The 18,969-nt window shown below is 35.7% G+C and overlaps 1 protein-coding gene across 26 annotated transcripts in view; it reads left to right on the top strand.

The window, feature by feature from the left end:
- Positions 1-18,969, top strand: part of ARB2A (ARB2 cotranscriptional regulator A) — a 479,952-nt gene that overhangs the window by 26,905 nt on the left and 434,078 nt on the right. For 12 of the 26 annotated variants that reach the window (XR_013418035.1, XR_013418036.1, XM_078003835.1 and 9 more), the window contains exon 2: positions 6,772-6,895. The exons of 6 other annotated variants lie outside the window; for them this stretch is intronic. Coding sequence is in view for 15 of the 20 variants with exons in the window: in XM_078003835.1 (XP_077859961.1) it covers positions 6,790-6,895 (106 nt within the window). In the remaining 5 variants the exon portion in view is untranslated. Of the gene's footprint in view, positions 1-260; positions 396-6,771; positions 6,896-9,322; positions 9,347-10,427; positions 10,497-18,969 lie in introns of all 26 variants that reach the window. 8 more of the 26 variants (XM_078003836.1, XM_078003839.1, XM_015140404.3 and 5 more) reach the window with 4 other exon arrangements.

Below are 18,969 nucleotides of genomic sequence, written 5' to 3'. Positions count from 1 at the left end.
GATTGAGGTGCTTTTAGGTGGTATGTGCTTAGGGTATTAACTGAATCATGACCAAAGTGAATTAGTGCTTCTGACCAGGTTTTCATTGGAATTTGTATGCCAGGGATACTGATGGGCAAGGGAGGCAAATTACCATTGACAGAGAACTGCCAATGCAGAGAACTAGAACAAGCTAGACCACAGCACTGTGATTTTCAAAAACTTTATATAATGCTCTTCTTTTATACCTAGAAAATAATATGTTTGTTCTTAATATCTAGCTAGAGTACGCCTAGACAATTGCTAGCCTGGCTCTGGAGAGAGGGATGATTGGGACATTGCAAGAGAGAAGTTCTTTAAACGAGTCTGCCTGAAGTCTACTTCTTGCTTCTGTTTTATAGAAGGTAAAGGGAAAGGTGAGTGGTTAGTGAGACAGTCAAGATTTTTTTTTTCTTTTTTTTTTTTGAGACTGCCTTGACCTTTGGCATTAGAGCTGTAGAAAAGAGATGGAGAGAGAACCATTTAATACACAGAAACACTACCCCAATGCAAGTGTATGTCTTGAACCATTGGAATCATCACCTCAAAAAGAAACCATATATCTTTTTAACAGTCACACCCCATTTTTCTCTTCCCCCAACTCCTGAAAACTATTAATCTACTTTCTGTTTCTATGGATTTACCTGTTCTGGACATTTCATGTAAATGGAATCATACAATATGTGTTTTTTTTTTAATTGGCTTCATTTTGTAATTGGCTTCATGTAATTGGCCTCATTTTGTAATTGTAATTAGCACATAATATTTTCATTTATGTCATAGCATGTATCAGTACTTCATTCCTTTCTATTAAAGAATAATATCCTGTTGTATGGATATACCATATTTTATTTATCCATTCATCAGTTGACAGGTTGTTTCAACTTGTTGGCAATTATGGATAATGCTTCTGTGAACATTTGTGCATAAGTTTTGGTGGGGACCTGTATTTTCATTTCTCTTGGGTGTATACCCAGAAGTAGAATTGCTGGGTCATATGGTAACTCTGTGTGTGATATTCTGAGGAACTGCTCAACTGTTTTCTAAAGTAGCTGCGTTGCACAGCAATTGTTGTCACACTAGCAATATATCAGGTATTCAGTTTCTTCTCATTGTCACAAATCTTGATTTATATTCGTTTTTGGTTATAGCCATGCTCGTTATTGTGAATTAGGTATCTCGTGGTTTTGATTTGCATTTTTAAAATGACTAATGATATTGAGCATCTTTTTATGTGCTTTTTGGCCATTTGTATATGTGTACTTATATAATTTTCCCACTTAAAATTTTTTTTTTTATTATTGAGTTGCAAGAGCACTTTATATATTCTGGATACATCTGATCTCTTAACATCACAATTTTTTTTGCTTAGTATTCAGAAAACCATTAGAAAAGGGCATTGTTACAGCTTAGGTTTTTTGGGAGCAGATGCTGAGACAGAATTTGGGGTATAAAGTATTTTTAGACATCACAGCACTTGTGAAAGGAAGGAGGAGAGCAGGATTGGTCAGAGGGAAAAGTTGAATTTACATGGAGGTCTGGCAAAACCTCAACCAACCTGGCAGCAAGCTCTGAAGCAAATATTGCCTATCAGGGTTGTCCTGCATTAGGCTGAGATGGCTGGGCCTTCATGTTACCACTTGACTTAGTCACTGAATGAGGGTCAGCGGTGGAAAGTTATGACCTAGGATGGAGCAGCACTTTGCCCCTGAGGCCAGCTCTGAAGTGATAAACAGATGGAGTCTGTTTGCTAACTGCACTCTCTAGCTGAGCAGCATATTCCCCTTGAAGGGGCATCTGGATGGTTCACATGCGTATTATATTTTAAAATCTTAGTGAACCTCGAGTTCACTAAGTTTAACAGAGATTCTAGGAGCATGTTTATGGCATGAGAAAATTGAAAATTTGATTCTGATTTTACAAATATGTTATGACTGCTATTTCATGGTATAGGCTGTTTTGAAATCTTCTGAAGATAATTTGGCCTGGAGTTATGTACATTTATAATATTGTTTATGTTTTATTATTTATGTTTACTACAGACTTAGAGTTTCTTAAGTAGTTTATATGATGCTCATAATTGCCTCATATAAAAGCAATTTTTTATGTTTGTTTGTTTGACATACTCTGTTTTTCTAAAATTTTGAGTGTGGTATATTCATTTTGAGAATTATTTTGTCCTTGGCCGTTGTTCTCCCATATCTGCTACATATTATGAAAACTTCATAAAAGACTAATTCTTTTCTTTTGAAATTTGATTCAGAATTGAGAATCATCTTAGTCTTTGTTTAATTTCTTAAGTTTTAACATTGTCACAGATATTCTAAGATTTTATATTCCCGCCTTGTTGAGTTTCTGCCTTTTTGCTAGCCAGAAAACAATGCAATACCTAAAACAGATGATTACCAATTTGGGTACCTATTAAAAAGACATAGTAGTGCAATACTAATTCTTTTAAAACACTTTTATTTGATATCTCTTAACTTTTGGCCCTTTTTACAGTTGCTTGTTTTACCGAAGTATTGGGAGAGATGATGATAAGTAATTTGTATCAGTCTTAATTCTGAATAGCAAACCAAATATACCAAGACAGTTTTGGTTGACAAGTTTAGTCTGTAGATACCTGTGTCCAATTTGCCCAAACTCCAAATTGTAATACTTCCTAATAACAGAAATTAGTACATAAGAGTAGGTATGAATCTTTTGCAGAATGAAGAAACTGGAATTATTTTTCTAGTGAAGTTGTTTTGTTTGACTGTGTCAATATGCTAGAATAGAAGAAACTCATTCATAATTAGGAGTCAGAAGACCTGAGTTAGAATCTCAGCCATCCCTTCACATCTGAGATGCCTGAACGAGGCACACTTAGCTTTTCAAAGCCCAGAAATGCAGGTGTGTTAATTCTGCCTACCCCTGCCAGTTGTGGCAATGACCTAATAAGATAATGAATAAGAATAGAACTGGTCATCTTGTGACCAGTATATACATTTATGAGATAGTTGGAAGAGTGTTTTTCCTTGGGCAAAGAAGGTGGAACCCACATATGTGATCTTTGTTCAAGCATGCATTTCAATAAGACTTGAAAGGAATGTAAAGGAATGTAAATATAATGAAATGAATGTAAATATAATTTATTTATGTCAAAAAATTAAGTTCTATTGTAATTATTTTCAATATAGTCGTGGAAACCCAAGTTAACTCAACAGATATTTATTGTGAGACTTTATAATTTGTGTATAGAGTGCATCCAAGTGATGCATATTAAAAGGTTTTCATTTCTGTGAATTGATTGATTTTGTTATTCTGTGGGTTTGAGCACAAATTAATTGGAATCTAGTTATTTCAGATTTTATGTGGATTACTAATATTTTTAAAGGGATTTATAGTTTATAAAATGCTTCATATACATTTTTTCATGTAATCTTCATAATAGTCCTGCAAAGGTAACTGCTCTTATTTTCATGATTCTTCCCATTACTTAGGTTAGAGAAGTTGTAATATCCTCAAGGTCACTTATCTACTAGGTGGTGGAACTGAAATTAAAACCTAGATTTCTCATTCCAAATCTATGTCATGTTGCTTGTAAAACTAAGGATTTATTTTAGATATACTTGGATTGGAACCGGGTATTCTTAGTCTCAGGAACAAAGAGGTTTGGCTCTGAAACTTTGATCCAAACACAATTTTGCATTTGTTATAAAAGCTACCATTTTCTACACACCAGGGGCCCATATTACCCTGGGCTTTGTCTTGTGTCTGCTCAACCTGATGTCTTCATTCTTCAGCTTCTTTCCCAGTACCCACACAACAATGTTTTTCTCACTGTAGCCTCAGAATAATGCTGTCCAGCATTATTATGAACTAATCTTTGCTGATGAGCAACTGGTGAATATTTTAACTGTAATTTGGGTGGGTCTTTTGGTTCCTTATAAATCCCTTGTACCAATTCTATTTACTATAATTTCAGTTGCATAGGCTATTTTCAACTTGATTTAAAGAGTCTCACTTAGTGAGCATAGAATCTTTAGGGCCAGACTGGAACCAAACCAGTCCTGGGAACCTTAGAAAATTAATCCAGTTTTATGTGTTCTGTGATATATTTTGTACTTTCATCAATGCATTCAGAATATGAGGTGAAAAGGGCTTCTGTTGCAAAATCACCTATATCTAGTTTGTATTTAATACCTGACTAAAAATAAACAAATGTAGAAAAATAAGGCTTCTGTGTATCTTTCTGTACATTTTATAAGTGCATATGCCGCATTTTGAGCCAACAGGGCAAATAAGAAATATTGTACTGTTTCATATTTTCAAATGCTGACTAGATAAAGATTACACATGACAAGTTATTTATAGCTTTATACATAGTAGATTCTCTGTTGGAATCATAGAAAGGAAAAATGATAATAGCTTTGTGTGGTTCACAGAATAGAATGGCAAACTGAGATGTTTTGAATCTAGTTTGTACTGTAACCATTTCTAGGAAACCATATTTAAACAGCAGTGGTTATCACGAAGTGTACAACATGTCAACTGTGTCCCAATTCACATCAGTAAAAACCTTCCACCACTTTATTCTCTATAACCCAACCTCCATCAGATAATGCCAAATAAACTATGTCGAGTGCACATATTAATATCTATCAAATGTGCCAAACAGCTTGCTGGCTGCAGTTTCAGTAGTGTTTATCTGTGGTCATGCAGGTTATAACTCTGAATTTTTATTAGGAAACACTAAATTGAGAATTTATAATGTTCTTGATTTAGCTTCACCAGCTGTGCCACAGCCAGGAAAAATAACTCAGGGGGGTAAAAATCTAACACTGTGTTAAGAGAGCAACAGACAAATCGCTTTTGCTTCATGCTTACCTGCTTTGCATCTGCTACTGTAAAGTTTAGGGTCACATGTAATTAGTCGTTTGTTTTTTTTTTTTTGAGACAGAGTCTCGCTTTGTCAACCAGACCAGAGTACAGTGGTGCGATCTCGACTCACTGCAACCTCTGCCTCCCTGGTTCAAGCGATTCTCCTGCCTCAGCCTCCTGAGTAGGTGGGACTACAGGTGTGTGCCACCACACCTGGCTACTTTTTATATTTTTAGTAGAGACGGGGTTTCACCATGTTAGCCAGTTTGGTCTCCATCTCCTGACCTCATGATCTGCCCTCCTCGGCCTCCCAAAGTGCTGGGATTATAGGCGTGAGCCACTGCGCCCAGCCAATAGTCTTTTAACTTATATGTTATTACTCCAGTAAATTGCTTTGTGAGTTTTTAGGTTGTCTCATAAAATAATGATTATTAATTTTTATTTAATCTTTGGAATCTTGAAAGTGATTCATTGAAATAGGAATTTTGATAATAACCCTAGCACTGAAGACATTATTTATAATTTTATCTTTGTTAAACCAATCACGATGACATACTTATATATATTGTTCTGTTCAGGAATCAGACAATTTGGGGCCAATGAAAAATAATCTAATAGTTTATATTTGGAAGAAATACTGAGTTAGTGAAGGGAATCTCCTGTAGGTAGTTAACTTAGTTGTGGAATATTTAGCAAAGGGTGCTGTGTGGAATTCCTCATTAAGAACATTTCTCTTTAATTTCTGCTACAAGATGATGTGTAATGAAAAGTTGTTGGTGAAATTTGTGCATCATCATGTAGGACTTGGCTAATTCCTGAATGGAAATATACAGCCCTTGCAAATATTTATTTGTTTTAACATTATTGTGATTATCAGTCTAGGTCTGATGTATTTTCTTTGTGGCTGCTTGGCAGTTTGGTTCGTCAGCTACAAAGTAAGCCATAGGAAGGCAGTGACAATATTTGTTTTACTCACCGTAGTACCCCCAGAGTCTTGTCCATTGCCTACCTTATATACTAGGATATATTTCTTGAAGGGATATAGACACATTTTATTCATGTAGAATTTATAGAGTTTTGAGTTACCTATACACAGAAGAAAAATAATAGATACTTATGCTAAGTATTGTAGGAGATATACTTTTTTTCCTTTTAAACTTTACAGCTAATTAGCTTTCCTGTTCATGGGGACTCTGGAAAAAGCCATCTATTTTCAGTCGTAATGCTTTCCCTTTGGCCAAAGTAGAGCAGAATTAGATTTTAATAAATCATAATTTTATAGTATGGTTGTTTACTGGAGTACCATTTATAGAGTATGGCTTCCAGACAATGATGACATCGTTTCATTTAAAAAGGGCTAGTTTTTCCCTGAAAGTTGTATTTTTAATTACACTATAGGAAATTTGCAGATACTTTATATATTTATGTATTTGCCTCTTCCTATCTGCTTGTTCCAAAAGGAAGACATTCTACCTTGTAAATGGCCTATGCTTACAATTTATTTTAAAAGAAATTTTAAGTTTTTGGAACTACCCAAAGATATTTTTTAAAAACATTAGGTGATAGGTAACTAAAACTAAATGGTAAGTTTAGCTAAATTCAGCAAACATTAGGTAACTGTAATGTATAAAGTATTGTGTTTGGTGGACATGAGAGAAAGATGACAAAAACTTTATTTCTATTCCTGAGGCTTGTATACCATTAGCTGACTCAGATAAATTCATAAATAAGTATAACGCAAAGCAGACAATAAAAAGTACTATGGTATAGGCATCAACAAAGTGGGAAATTAGGATAGAGAGATTAATCCTGACTGGGAGGATCAAGGAAGTTCTCATGGAATAGATAGGTTTTGAGTAGAACTTAATTTATTGCTTTCATTCATTCTAGACTGTCTTCTGAAGATTGATGTCTATTTCCTTGAGCTCTTTAATTTTGTTGCCAATTTGGATAAACATGGCACAAATCCAGCAGGGAGGTCCAGATGAAAAAGAAAAGACTACCGCACTGAAAGGTACATACTTAATTTGCTTTTTCAGGAAATTTTCATTGTGCCTAATAAAGGTGTAGGAATATTTAGGTGACCTTCCATTCATTTGAAATCTAAAATAAGAATATAAGTACCAATTATTTATATCCCTCACAGCAACTGTTACTGCATCTGAGATGTATGTACTCAGTAAATAAATCACAGGATCATGTAATTTTGCATCTATAAGAATCTTAATGCTTTTCTTATTCAATGTTATACATTTAATAACAAAACTAATAAGTGTTTTGAATCAAGGCTGGTGCCTTTACCTTATGTTTTCTGCTTGGAATATCATACTGGATGAGGGTAATGATCCGTCTGTTTCTGTATTCTGCCTTTATGGCATTGCATTACTGATATTTTATGAGAGGTTTATCCATATTAATGTTTTAGAAGGAATCTGCGTTAGACATTGTTAGGGAATTTTGAATCCTAGAATTAAAAAAATAAATCTGCTATCTAAATTAATTCGACTTCTAAAAGAAGTATCTGTTATTGAATTGTGAGATAGCTATGGGCACTGAGAACTTTAGGGTCAGGAAGCTGAGGAGAAAGTAGCAAATGAGGCTGAAAAGTAATTTTTAGTAAAATAGGTAAAGAATCAGGAACAAGAGAGAGCTCCTGAACAGCAAATGGAAAAATTAAATGGGAGTAATTAATTATAGTCATATCTGGTGATGGGTAAGATTAGATGAGAACTGAGAATTTACTTCTGCATTTGACGATGTGGTGATCATTGGTGACTTTCACAAAGAGCTGTTTCAATAACTAGAAATGAAAGCCTGGTTGGAGAACTTTCAGCAGAGAATGGAAAGAGAGGAATTGGAGACAGTTGTAAACAACCCTACAGAAGATTTTACTACATGCTTGTATGTTGTTGGGAAGGAACCAGAACACTCAGAATAATGGACAATTTAGGAATGAGGGCAAGGAATGTATGTCACAGTTTCCATCTAAATAGACATGCTGGGTTTCAATCTAGACAGATTTTGTGCATGTTCAGCCTTAATGTGAAAATTTGATCTCCCAAGTTGTAGTTCTAATTTATATTCTTGCAAGCAGTATGTGAGTTCAGATTGATTTTCTGGATTTTAGAGGTCTTATAGTGATGTTAAAAAGGTAGATCGGTTCTAGAGATAGAACTATCTGGATTCAAATTCAACGTTTTCCTTCTTACCATGGGCAAATTGCTTAACCTCTCTGAATCTCTTCATCTGTACTATGGGAATAATAATGCTGGGTACAGATAGGGGTGTAAGGGTTAATGGAGGAGTAAACTGGAAATATTAGAAAATAAAATGGCAAATGCATAGTATATTTCAGAACAACTTAGCAAACTGATTTGTTCTAAACTTTATCCCTTTAACAGGAAGACAGTTTTATTCTTGAGTTTATTCAAAACTGGGCTATGATATGTAAAACAGTGAACTAATAATGATCACTCTGCTGTTCATTAGAGAATTTCAGGTTTACATGGCAAGATGCACTCTTGGAGGTGATTGAACTTTCTGCTAATTGAAAAGTGCTTCAGATAAGGCATAGATGGTGGAAAAATCTCATAAAATTATATTAGTGGTGAGAAAAATGTCAGGTAAAACTCAAGATGAGCAGGGTTAAAGCAGTGCATGCTGGAAGAAAGTAGTTTGAATTAGTTTGCTGTAATGTGATAATGAAGATGGTAAGGAAGATGGTGATGACTGTTATAATTAAAGGAAGGCATATTATGCACAAGAAAGTTATGTCATCTCTTTTGGAGATGGCAATGAAGATATGCTTGTAAAGAATTCTTGCATTTCTTAAAAATATTACTTTTTCCCTTTGCCAGTTTTACAGGGTTTTAGTTTATCTACTGCCTCTTATTGATTTGTTGACCCATTTTACCTGGATTTCTGAAAATATGTTCTGTATCTAGTTCTCTTAGTTCATATGTGTTAGTTTTTATTTACCACCACCCTCTAACCTCAGGCCCCTTCAAAAATGCCTACATTTTGCCATAGTGCCTTTATTAAAAATTATTCTGGACACTAATGTTGAGTTATTATGATCATTATTTGTGATAGCCTAATGGTAACATCTTATATGGCTAATAGTACATCAAAACCAAGACATTCTTATTGGTACAGTACTGGTAACTAAAACACGGTCATTATCCAATTTTCATTAGGTTTCACATGCAGTAATTTGTGTGTGTGTGTGTGTGTGTGTGTGTATGTGTGTGTTTGGAGTTCTGTGCAGTTTGATCCTCTGTATTGTCTTGTGCAACAATGACCACAAACAAAGATACAGAAGTGTTCTACCACTAGCAAGTCCGTTCTGCTACCCATTTGTAGGAATGTCCCCAACTGCCAGCTTCATCTCTGTCTCCTGGCAATCACTAATCTGTTCTCCATCCCTTTTGTCATTTTGTAGATGTTATAGAAATGGAATCATAAGGTATGTAACTTTTTGAGATTGGCTTTCTTCAATAAGCATAATGCCTTTGAGATCCATCCAAGTTTTTGTAAATATCAGTAGTTCATTCGTGTTTATTGCCGATGAGTAATATTCTGTTGTCTAGATATGCCATTTTGTTTAACCATTAACCCATTGTAGGGCATTTGGATTGATTCCAGTTTTTGATTATTAGAAATAAATTTACTGTGTATATTCATGTATAAGTTTTTATATGAATGTAAGTTTTCATATCTCTAGGTTAAATGCCCAAAAATGTGATTGCTGGGTCATATGGTAAATGCATTTCTAACTTTATAAGATAATACCAAACTATTTTCCAGAGTGGCTGTACCATTTTATATTCCCACCAGTCATGTATGAAAGACCCACTTTCTCTACATCCTCCTCAGCATTTGGTATTATTACTATGTTTTAGTTTTAGCCATTTTATTAGGTACATAGTGACATCTCACTAGTGATGTTGACCATACATCTTTTCATGTGCTTATTTGCCATCTGTACCTTGCTACCTGTTCATATTTTTTGTCCATTTTCTAAATGGATTTTTTAAAACTATTGAGCTTTGATCTTTATATTTTCTAGATACAAGTCTCTATTGAATATATTCTTTGTGAATATTTTCTCTCAGTCTGTAGCTTGTCTTTCACCCTCTTAACAGATCTTTCGTAGGGCAAACATTTTTAATTCTGATGAAGTCCTGTTCATAAATTTTTTTCTTTTATAAACTGTACATTTAGTGTCATGTCAAAGAACTCTTTCCCTAGCCAGCCGTAGTTTATGAAGATTTTCTCCTATGCATTCTTCTAAAAGTTTTGTTTTATATTTCACATTTAAATTAATGATCTATTTTCAGTTAATTTTTAAACATATGTTAGTAGGTTTCGTTTCATTGCTGAATTTTATTCTGTTGAATAAACTACGTTTTACTTATCCATTTGCCACATTTTAGATATTTGTGTTGTTTCCAGGGTTGGGTGATTATGAATACAGTCTTTGAAAACATTCATCAACAGGTTTTTATGTGGATATTTATTTTCATTTGTCCTGGGTTGATATCTAGGAGGAGGACTGCTGGGTAATATGGTTTGTCTACGGTAACTTCATAAGAACTAGAAAACCACTTTTCAAGGTAACTGTATTATTTTTCACTACCACCAATAATGTATGAGGGTTCTCTTAGTTTGTCATCTTTATCAGCAATTAATATTGACAGGTGTGTTGACTTTTCTTCTCATTGTCACAGATTTTTGTTTCTATGTGGTTTTAATTTGCATTTTCCTAATGGTGAATTATATACCATATATACATCTTTCTTGGTAAAGTCTAGAATTTTGCCCTTTTTTTTGTTTGTGTTCTTATTGTTAAGTTTTAAAAGTTGTTCGTATGTTCTGGATACAACTTCTTTTTAAGATATGTGATTAGTAAACATTACCAGTCTTTGGATTGTCTTTTCATTCTCTTTGTTTTATTGATATGTATTTGTACATACTTACGGGGTACATGTGATGTTTTGTTATATGCATAGAATGTGTAATGATCAAGTTAGGATATTTCTATTATCCATTTATGATTTCTATGTGTTTATGATTTCTATGTGTTGGGAACATTTTAAGTCCTCTCTTTTAGCTATCTCTTGAAATACATAATACTTTTGTTCATTTTAATCACCCTATATGCTATTGAACCTTAGAACTTATACCTTTTATCTAACTGTATGTTTCTACCCATTAAACAAACTCTCTTCATTGTTTCCTCCTGTGCACCATCACCCACATACTTCTCTGATAACTATCATTCTGCTTCCTACTTCCATGAGATCAACTTTTTTAGCTCTCACATATGAGTGAGAACATGCACTGTGTGTCTTTCTGTACCTGACTTATTTCACTTAACACAATAACTTCCAGTTCCATCTACCTTGCTGAATAAATGACATGAATAAAATGACATGATTTTATTCTTATGGATGTATAGTATTCCTTTTTGTATATATACCACATTTTTTATGGTCAAATAGTATTCCATTGTGTATATTATATCACATTTTCTTTATCCATTCATCTATTGATGGACACTTAGGTTGATTCCATATCTTTGCTATTGTGAATAATGCTGCAATAAACATGCAATGCAATTATCCTTTAGATATTCTGATTCCTTTTCTGAATGCATACCCAGTAGTGCAAATGCTGGCTTGTATGGTAGTTCCATTTGTAGTATTTTGAGAAATGCCCAAACTGTTTTCCAAGGAGGTTGTACAAATTTACATTCTTAACAACAGTGTATAAGAATTCCCTTTTCTCGACAGCCTCATCAGTTTCTGTTATTTTTTATCTTTTTAGTAATAGGCATTCTAACTGGGGTGAGAGGATATCTAATTGTGGTTTTAATTTGCATTTCTCTGATGATTAGTGAAATTGAGCATTTTTTAACATACCAATTGACCATTTGTATGCCTTCTTTTTAGAAATGTTTATTTGTGTCCTTTGCCCACTTTTTAATGGGATTATTTTTTGTTTTTTATTGCTGAATTGTTTGATTTCCTTGTGTATTCTGGATTATTAATACTTTATTGGATGAATAGTTTGTAAATATTTTCTCCCATTCAGTAGTTTGTCTCTTCATTCTGTTAATTGTTTTCTTTGCAGTGCAGGAGCTGTTTAGTTTAACGTAGTCCCATTTGTCTGTTTTTTGTTTCTGTTTTCTCAAAAGGCTTTAGCCATAAAAATCTTTGCCTAGACCAGTGTGCTGAAGTGTTTCCCCTGTGTTTCTTTCTAGTAGCTTCGTAATTTCAGGTCTTACATTTTAAGTCTTTAATCCATCTTGAGTTGATTTTTATAGATGAGTGATGGGGCTCCAGTTTCATTCTTCTACGTATAGATATTTAGTTTTTCCAGAATCATTTACTGGAAGAGGCTGTTCTTTTCCCAATATATAGTCTTGGTGCCTTTGTTGAAAATCAGTTGACTGTAAATATATGGATTTATTTCTGGGTTCTCTATTCTGCTATTCTGTTCCATTAGTCTACATGTCTTCTTTCTTTCTCTCTCTCTCTCTCTCTCTCTCTCTCTCTCTCTCTCTCTCTCTATCCATCCATCTATCCATCCACCTATCTTCTTTCTTTCTATCTATCTATCTATCTATCTATCTATCTATCTATCTATCTATCTTCCTTCCTTTTAAGAAGGAGTTTCACTATTGTTGCCCAGGCTAGAGTGCAATGGCGCGATCTTGGCTCACTGCAACCTCTGCCTCCTGGGTTCAAGCAATTCTCTAGTCTCAGCCTCCTGAGTAGCTGGGATTACAGGTGCCCACCACCACACCTGGCTAATTTTATGCTTTTGTGCCTTTACGTGATGCTAGATATCTTCCCTTTGCATCCAGGTTTAAGATTCCCTTAAGCAGTTCTCTTAGATATGGTCTAGTGGTGATGAATTCTCTGTTTTTGCTTGTTTGGGAAAGACTTCATTTCTTCTTCACTTGTGAAGGAAAACTTTTCTGGACGTAGTGTCCTTGGCTGGTGGTTTTCTCTCTTTAGGCATTGAATATATTATCCCATTTTGTCTTGGCCTGTAAGGTTCTGTTGAGCAATGTGCTATTAGTCTGATAGAATTTCCCTTCTAAGTGACTAGCTATTGTCCTTGTGCTGTTTTTAGAATTCTTTCTTTGGCTTCTGACAGTTTGACTATAATATGTGATGGACAAGATCTTTTTACATTGTATTTGATTGGGGATTTATGTGCTTCTTGTATCTGGATGCCTAAATCTCTTTCTAGACGTTGAAAGTTTTTTAGCTATGTATTAAATAGGGTTTCTAATCCTTTTGTTTTCTCTTTGCCTTCTGGGACACCACAAATTCAAGTATTTTATAGCTTTATGGTATTCCATATGTCACATAACCCTTGCTCATTGTTTTTTCTTTATTTTTTGTCTGATTGAGCTATTTCAGAAGACCCGTCTTTGTGTTCTGAAATGCATTGTTCTGCTTGATCTGGCCTGTTATTGAAGCTTTTCGATATGTTTAGTCTTTCATTCAGTGAAATCTTTAGTTCCAGGATTTCTGGTTGGTTCTTTTTTTTATATCTGTCTATCTTTTTGGTAAATTTCTCATTCATATCCTGAGTTGTTTCTCTGATTTCTTTTTATTGCTTTTTTGTATTCCCTTGTATCTTACTGAGCATCTTTAAAATAAATATTTTAAATTCTTTTTCTGGGATTTCATAAATTTCTCTTGATTGGAATCTGTTGCCGGAGAGTTATTGTGCTCCTTTTGAAGCACAATATATTTACATTGATATCTTATATATTTACATTAATATCTGGGTATCTGGTGTGACAATCAGTTCTTCCAATTTTTTGAATTTGCTATCGTAATGGATTTTTTTTCTTAAAATGTATCTATGGTGTTGGTTGAGTAGGGTACTTTGACTTTGATTCTGTGTGTGTGCAATCATGTAATTTCTGTATGATTTCTTCAGCTGTAAACCACATTAGTGGTGTCAGTGGCTCAGAGTGCAGTTGTTAGCGGAGGCTGTGGTGAGGTTTGCTGGGGACAAGGATACCAGGTATGCTATTCCTTGGGCTCTAGTGTTGGCAGCGCAGCCACAGCCTGCCTGTCCTTGGGTTCCAGGGAGGCATGCGCTGGCACTGGTGTTGGGTAGTCTATTGGGGTTGATTGTTGGATCTCTAGGTGGTTTATTTGTGTGCCTATAGTGGCACCAGTGGGTCAGGCCAGTGGATGGGTTCTTAGGTCTCTGAACAGTGGGTATGGTATGGGCTATGGTAGTAGCAGTGGTAGGGCTAACCTCTGAGTTCTGAGCAGTTCAGGATTTTATTGGTGGTAGCTACGACAGGCTAGGCAGAGCAGTGCCCAGGCCTGCAGGTGGCATGTGTGAGGTTTTTGACTGTGTTGGTAGCAGCAATTGGATGGACCCATTCTGAGGTCCCTAGGAGGAGTGCTTAGGTGACAGTGGTGGTGGACTGGTGCTTGGCAATCCCAGGCCCCTGGATGGCATGCTCAGGCTCTTGCTAGGGGGTGTGCCAAGCCAGGTGAACATGCCCTCTTCCACCCACCTGTGGTACGTGTAGACCTTGGCTCTGGTAGGCAGGGATGGGGTTACTTCTAGACCCCTCTGTGGAATGCTTAAGTAGGGGCGGCAGTGACTGCACCACCGCCCTATACTAGGGAGGGTGAAGTTGCTTTCAGTGGCTCTAGCCGTAGATATATGGTTGGGATTGCATGCTTCGCTTCTGCTTTGGCCCCAGTGGCAGCAGCCTGCTGTGGGTCCCATGGGTAGGGGAGTGTATCCTTAGGACATGTGAAAATGTGCCATGGTTTTGCTGCTTGGGGCAATGGGGTTGCTGCTAATGGCTTGCATTTTTGCCCAGGTGGCATTAGCCAGTTGCAGCGGTCTCTGTAGGCAGGTGACGTCAGTGGGGGGTCCAGTGATGTGGAGATGTGGGGGCTGTTGGCCCCTGGGGACAGAATGCAGCTCTATAGGGGCTGGGCTCTCAAAATGGCACCTTACTGTAGCTGCTTGGGACTCAGGAGTTGTGTGTGGCTCAGCATGAACTCCTCTAGAGCCATGGCATTGCACAGTCTTCAGGCAACCTCCTACTTTATTCTCAGGGTCCATGGGGTTGGAGGGGCTCTTGCATGGCTAGGATTGCAGGAGTCTGTGGTGGGAGTTTGAACTGCTGGGGGTCTTTCACTTACCCTTTTCCTACATTGGGGAGACTCTCCAGGCTCCCAGCTGATCTCAGCTAAGCAGGTTGCCTCCTTTCCCTTTTTATCCTTTCTTTTTGGGTGTTTCTTGTCACTTTTCTATTAAATTAGAGTGTTCTCTCTTCGATGTCCTGTTTGAAATGTGATTATTTACTTGCATTGTGGCTCTTCCTCGTAGATGAGGTGAGTACCAAATGCCTCTAGGCAGCCTTCTTGAAGCACCTCCCCTTCATTGAGAGTTAAATTTTATGTAAGATGTGAGATATAGGTTGAGGTTCATTTTTATCATTTTGATTTCTTCTTATACCAGCACCGTTTGTGAAGAAGACTGTCTTTTCATCTTTGAATTGCTTTTTCATGCCTGTCAACCATGAATTGGGCACACTTGGGCAGTTGTTTTTGAGTTCTTTATTTTGTTTTCTGGATCTATGTGTTTACCAATACCACACTCTCTTAATTACAGTAGCTATATAGTAAGTTAACACTGAACAAAGTGATTCCTCCTTCTTTATTCTTTTAGAAATTTGTTTAGCTATTCTATGTCATTTGCCTTTATATACACATTTTAGAATATACTTGTCTATATCTGCAAAAAACTTTACTTCGATTTTGATAGGAATTGTATTTAAACTTTTAGGTAAATTTGGGAGAATCGATATCTACGATATTGAGTCTTCTAATCCATTCACCTGATATGTCTATTTAAATCTTCCTTGATTTCTTTCATTAATACTTTGTAATTTTCAGCATGTAAATCCTATGCCTGTTATTTGCTTTATATGTAAGTATTTTAATTTTTTGGAGTGATTATAAATGGTGTTATGTTTATAATTTCAATTTACACATGTTTATTGATGGTTTATGAAAATATAATTAAGTTTTGTGTGTTGATATTATATACTGTGATCTTCCTGAACTTGCTTGTTTGTTCTAGGAGATTCTTCTGTGGGTTCCTCAGGATTTTCTACATAGACAATCATGTCATTTGCAAATTGGATAATGTTTCTAACCAGTCTATGTGCCTTTTATTTTTCTTTGTGACCTGTGTTGACTAGGACTTTCAGTACTATATTGAACAAGAATAGTGAGGATGGATATCATTCTTTCTTGTTTTCAACGTTGGGGGAAAAAGATTGTCTTTCACTATTAAACATTATGTTAATTGTAAGTTTTTTGGTAAACGCTGTTTATCATGTTGAAGAAGTTCCTTTTATTAGATGCTTCCTGGGAGGTTTTAATCATGAGTGAATGTTGAATTTGTCAAATGCTTGTATTTTTTTGTATCAATTGATAGGGTCATGTATTTTTTTCTTCTGTAGCCTGTTGAAATAATGGATTACATGTTGATTTTTTGAATAGTGAACCATTCTGTCATAAGCCCTATTTGGTTCTGATGTAATTTGTTTTTATATATTGCTGGTTTTGAATTAATATTTTATTGACGATTTTTGTGTCCAGGTTCATTAGAGATATTGAACTGTAGTGTTCTTTTTTTGTACTGTCTTTGTCTAGAATTGTTATCAGGGTAACATTGATCTTCTAACATGATTTAGGAAATACTCACTTCTGTTTTATTTACTGGAAGATACTGTGTAGAATTGGTACTAATTTATTTTTAAATATTTCGAAGATTTCTCCAGTGAAACTTTCTTGACCTGAAAAATTTAGGGGGGAGATTTTAATTCAAGTTCACTTTCTTTAGTAGTCATAAGACTATTCATATTGTTTATTTTATATAGGGTGAGTTTTATTAGTTTGTGGTTTTTGAGGTCTCAGACCATTTCATCTAATTTGTATGATTTATGTGTATAGAGTTGTCACTAATATTCTCTTCTTGTTCTTTTGTTTTTTTGGAGATGGAATCTTGCTCTGTGGCTCTGGCTGGAGTGCAGTGGCACGATCTTGGCTCACTGCAACATCCGCCTCCCAGGTTCAAGCGATTCTCCTGCCTCTGCCTCCTAAGTAGCTGGGATTACAGGCACGCACCACCACACCCTTCTAATTTTTGTATTTTTAGTAGAGATGGGGTCATGTTGGTCAGGCTGGTCTCGAACTCCTAACCTCATAATCTGCCCACTTTGGCCTTCCAGAATGCTGGGATTACAGGCGTGAGCCACCGTGCCTGGCCCCTTCTTGTTTTTTTAGTGGCTGCAGGGTCTGTAGTGATATCCTCTGTTTAACTGTTTCCTATTAAAGAGATTAACAATGAGAAATAAATGCTTTTATTTAGTCATATAATTTTCTTTTGAAGTACACATTATTTCTTTATGTGGATACGTATTTCTGTTTAGTATCATTTGCCTCAACCCAAAGAACTTTTCTTACCATTTTCTTCTGCAGGCCTGCTGGCAATACATTATTTCAACTTTTCTGTGTCTGAAAAAAATCTTTATTTCTTCTATTTGGAAAGATGCTTTTGGTTGGCACAGAATTTGAGGTTGATGGACTTTTTTTTTTCTTTAATGGAAAAATGTTGCACCATTGTCTTCTTGTTTGCCTAGCTCCTGAAAAGTCTTCTGTCATTATTATCTTTGTTCCTTTTTTCTCTATCTGCTTCTAAGATTTCATCATTTTTTTTGAGACAGAGTCTCACTCTGTCACCCAGGCTGGAGTGCAGTGGCACGATCCCAGCTCACTGCAACCTCTGCCTCCCAGGTTCAAACAATTCTCCTACCTCAGCCTCCTAGTACCTGGGAGTATAGGTGCATGCCACCACACCCAGCTAATTTTTGTATTTTTGATAGAGACGGGATTTTGCCATGTTGGCCAGGCTGGTCTTGAACCCCTGACCTAAAGTGACCTACCCACCTTGGCCTCCCAAAGTGCTGGGATTACAGGCGTGAGCAGCTGCGCCTGGCCCTAAGATTTTATCTTTATCACCTATTTTTGGAAATTTAATTATGATATACCTTTGTATCATTTTCTCAGTGTTTATTCTGCTTGGATTTGTGGTCAAAGTTTTCATCATATTTGGAAAACATTTTATCCACTTTAAAAAAAAATTTTTTTTCTCAGTTCTCAGTGTTTGTTTGTGTTGCTATAAAGGAATGCTTGAGACTGAGTAATTTAAAAGAAAAGCGGTTCATTTGACTTACAGTTCTGCAGGCTGTACCTGAAGCATAGTGCTGACATATCCTTCTGGTGAGGGCCTGAGGAAACTTATAATCATGGCAGATCAAAGGGGTACCTGTATGTTACATAGTGAGAGGGAGGGAGCAAGAGAGAGAGAAGGAAGAGGTGCCACGTTCTTTTAAGCAACCAGATCTCAGGGAACTCATAGAGTATTTCCATGAGATCTGCCCCCATGACCCAAACACCTCCCTCTAGGGCCACCCCCAACATTGGAGGTCACATTTCAACATGAGATTTGGAGGGGACAAACATCTAAACTATGTCACTTCCCAGCATTGATATCATCTTGGAACACACTTAAAATATATTAGACAACTTGACATTGTCACACTGGTCAGTGATACTTTCTTCATTTTTAAACTATTATTTTTCTCTGCTTCATTTTAGAGAATTCTACTGTTAGGTCTCAAAGTTCATTGATCTCATCTCCAGTAATTGTATTTGCTGTGAATTTTTAACAGTCTATTTTTAATTTTAGATAGAATTTCTTTATATATAGAAGCTTAAAGTTCTTCCAGTTCTCAGTTTGGTATATTAATGATTAAAATTTTTTTTTGAACATACAGATCACATTGAAATAGATTTTTTTTCTTGCTAATTCCTTTGTCTTTATCATTTCTTGGTTTATTGATTGATTTTCTGCATGTTTATAGATCATAATTTTTACCTTTTTACATGCCTTATCATCATTTTTCATAGATGCCAGACATTGTAAATTATACATTATTGGGTGTTGGATTGTGTT

Source organism: Macaca mulatta, chromosome 6, assembly GCF_049350105.2.
Source record: "Macaca mulatta isolate MMU2019108-1 chromosome 6, T2T-MMU8v2.0, whole genome shotgun sequence".
Taxonomy (NCBI): domain Eukaryota; kingdom Metazoa; phylum Chordata; class Mammalia; order Primates; family Cercopithecidae; genus Macaca; species Macaca mulatta.
The sequence above is the reverse complement of the archived record's forward strand: the minus strand, read 5'-3'. Positions and strand labels throughout refer to the sequence as shown.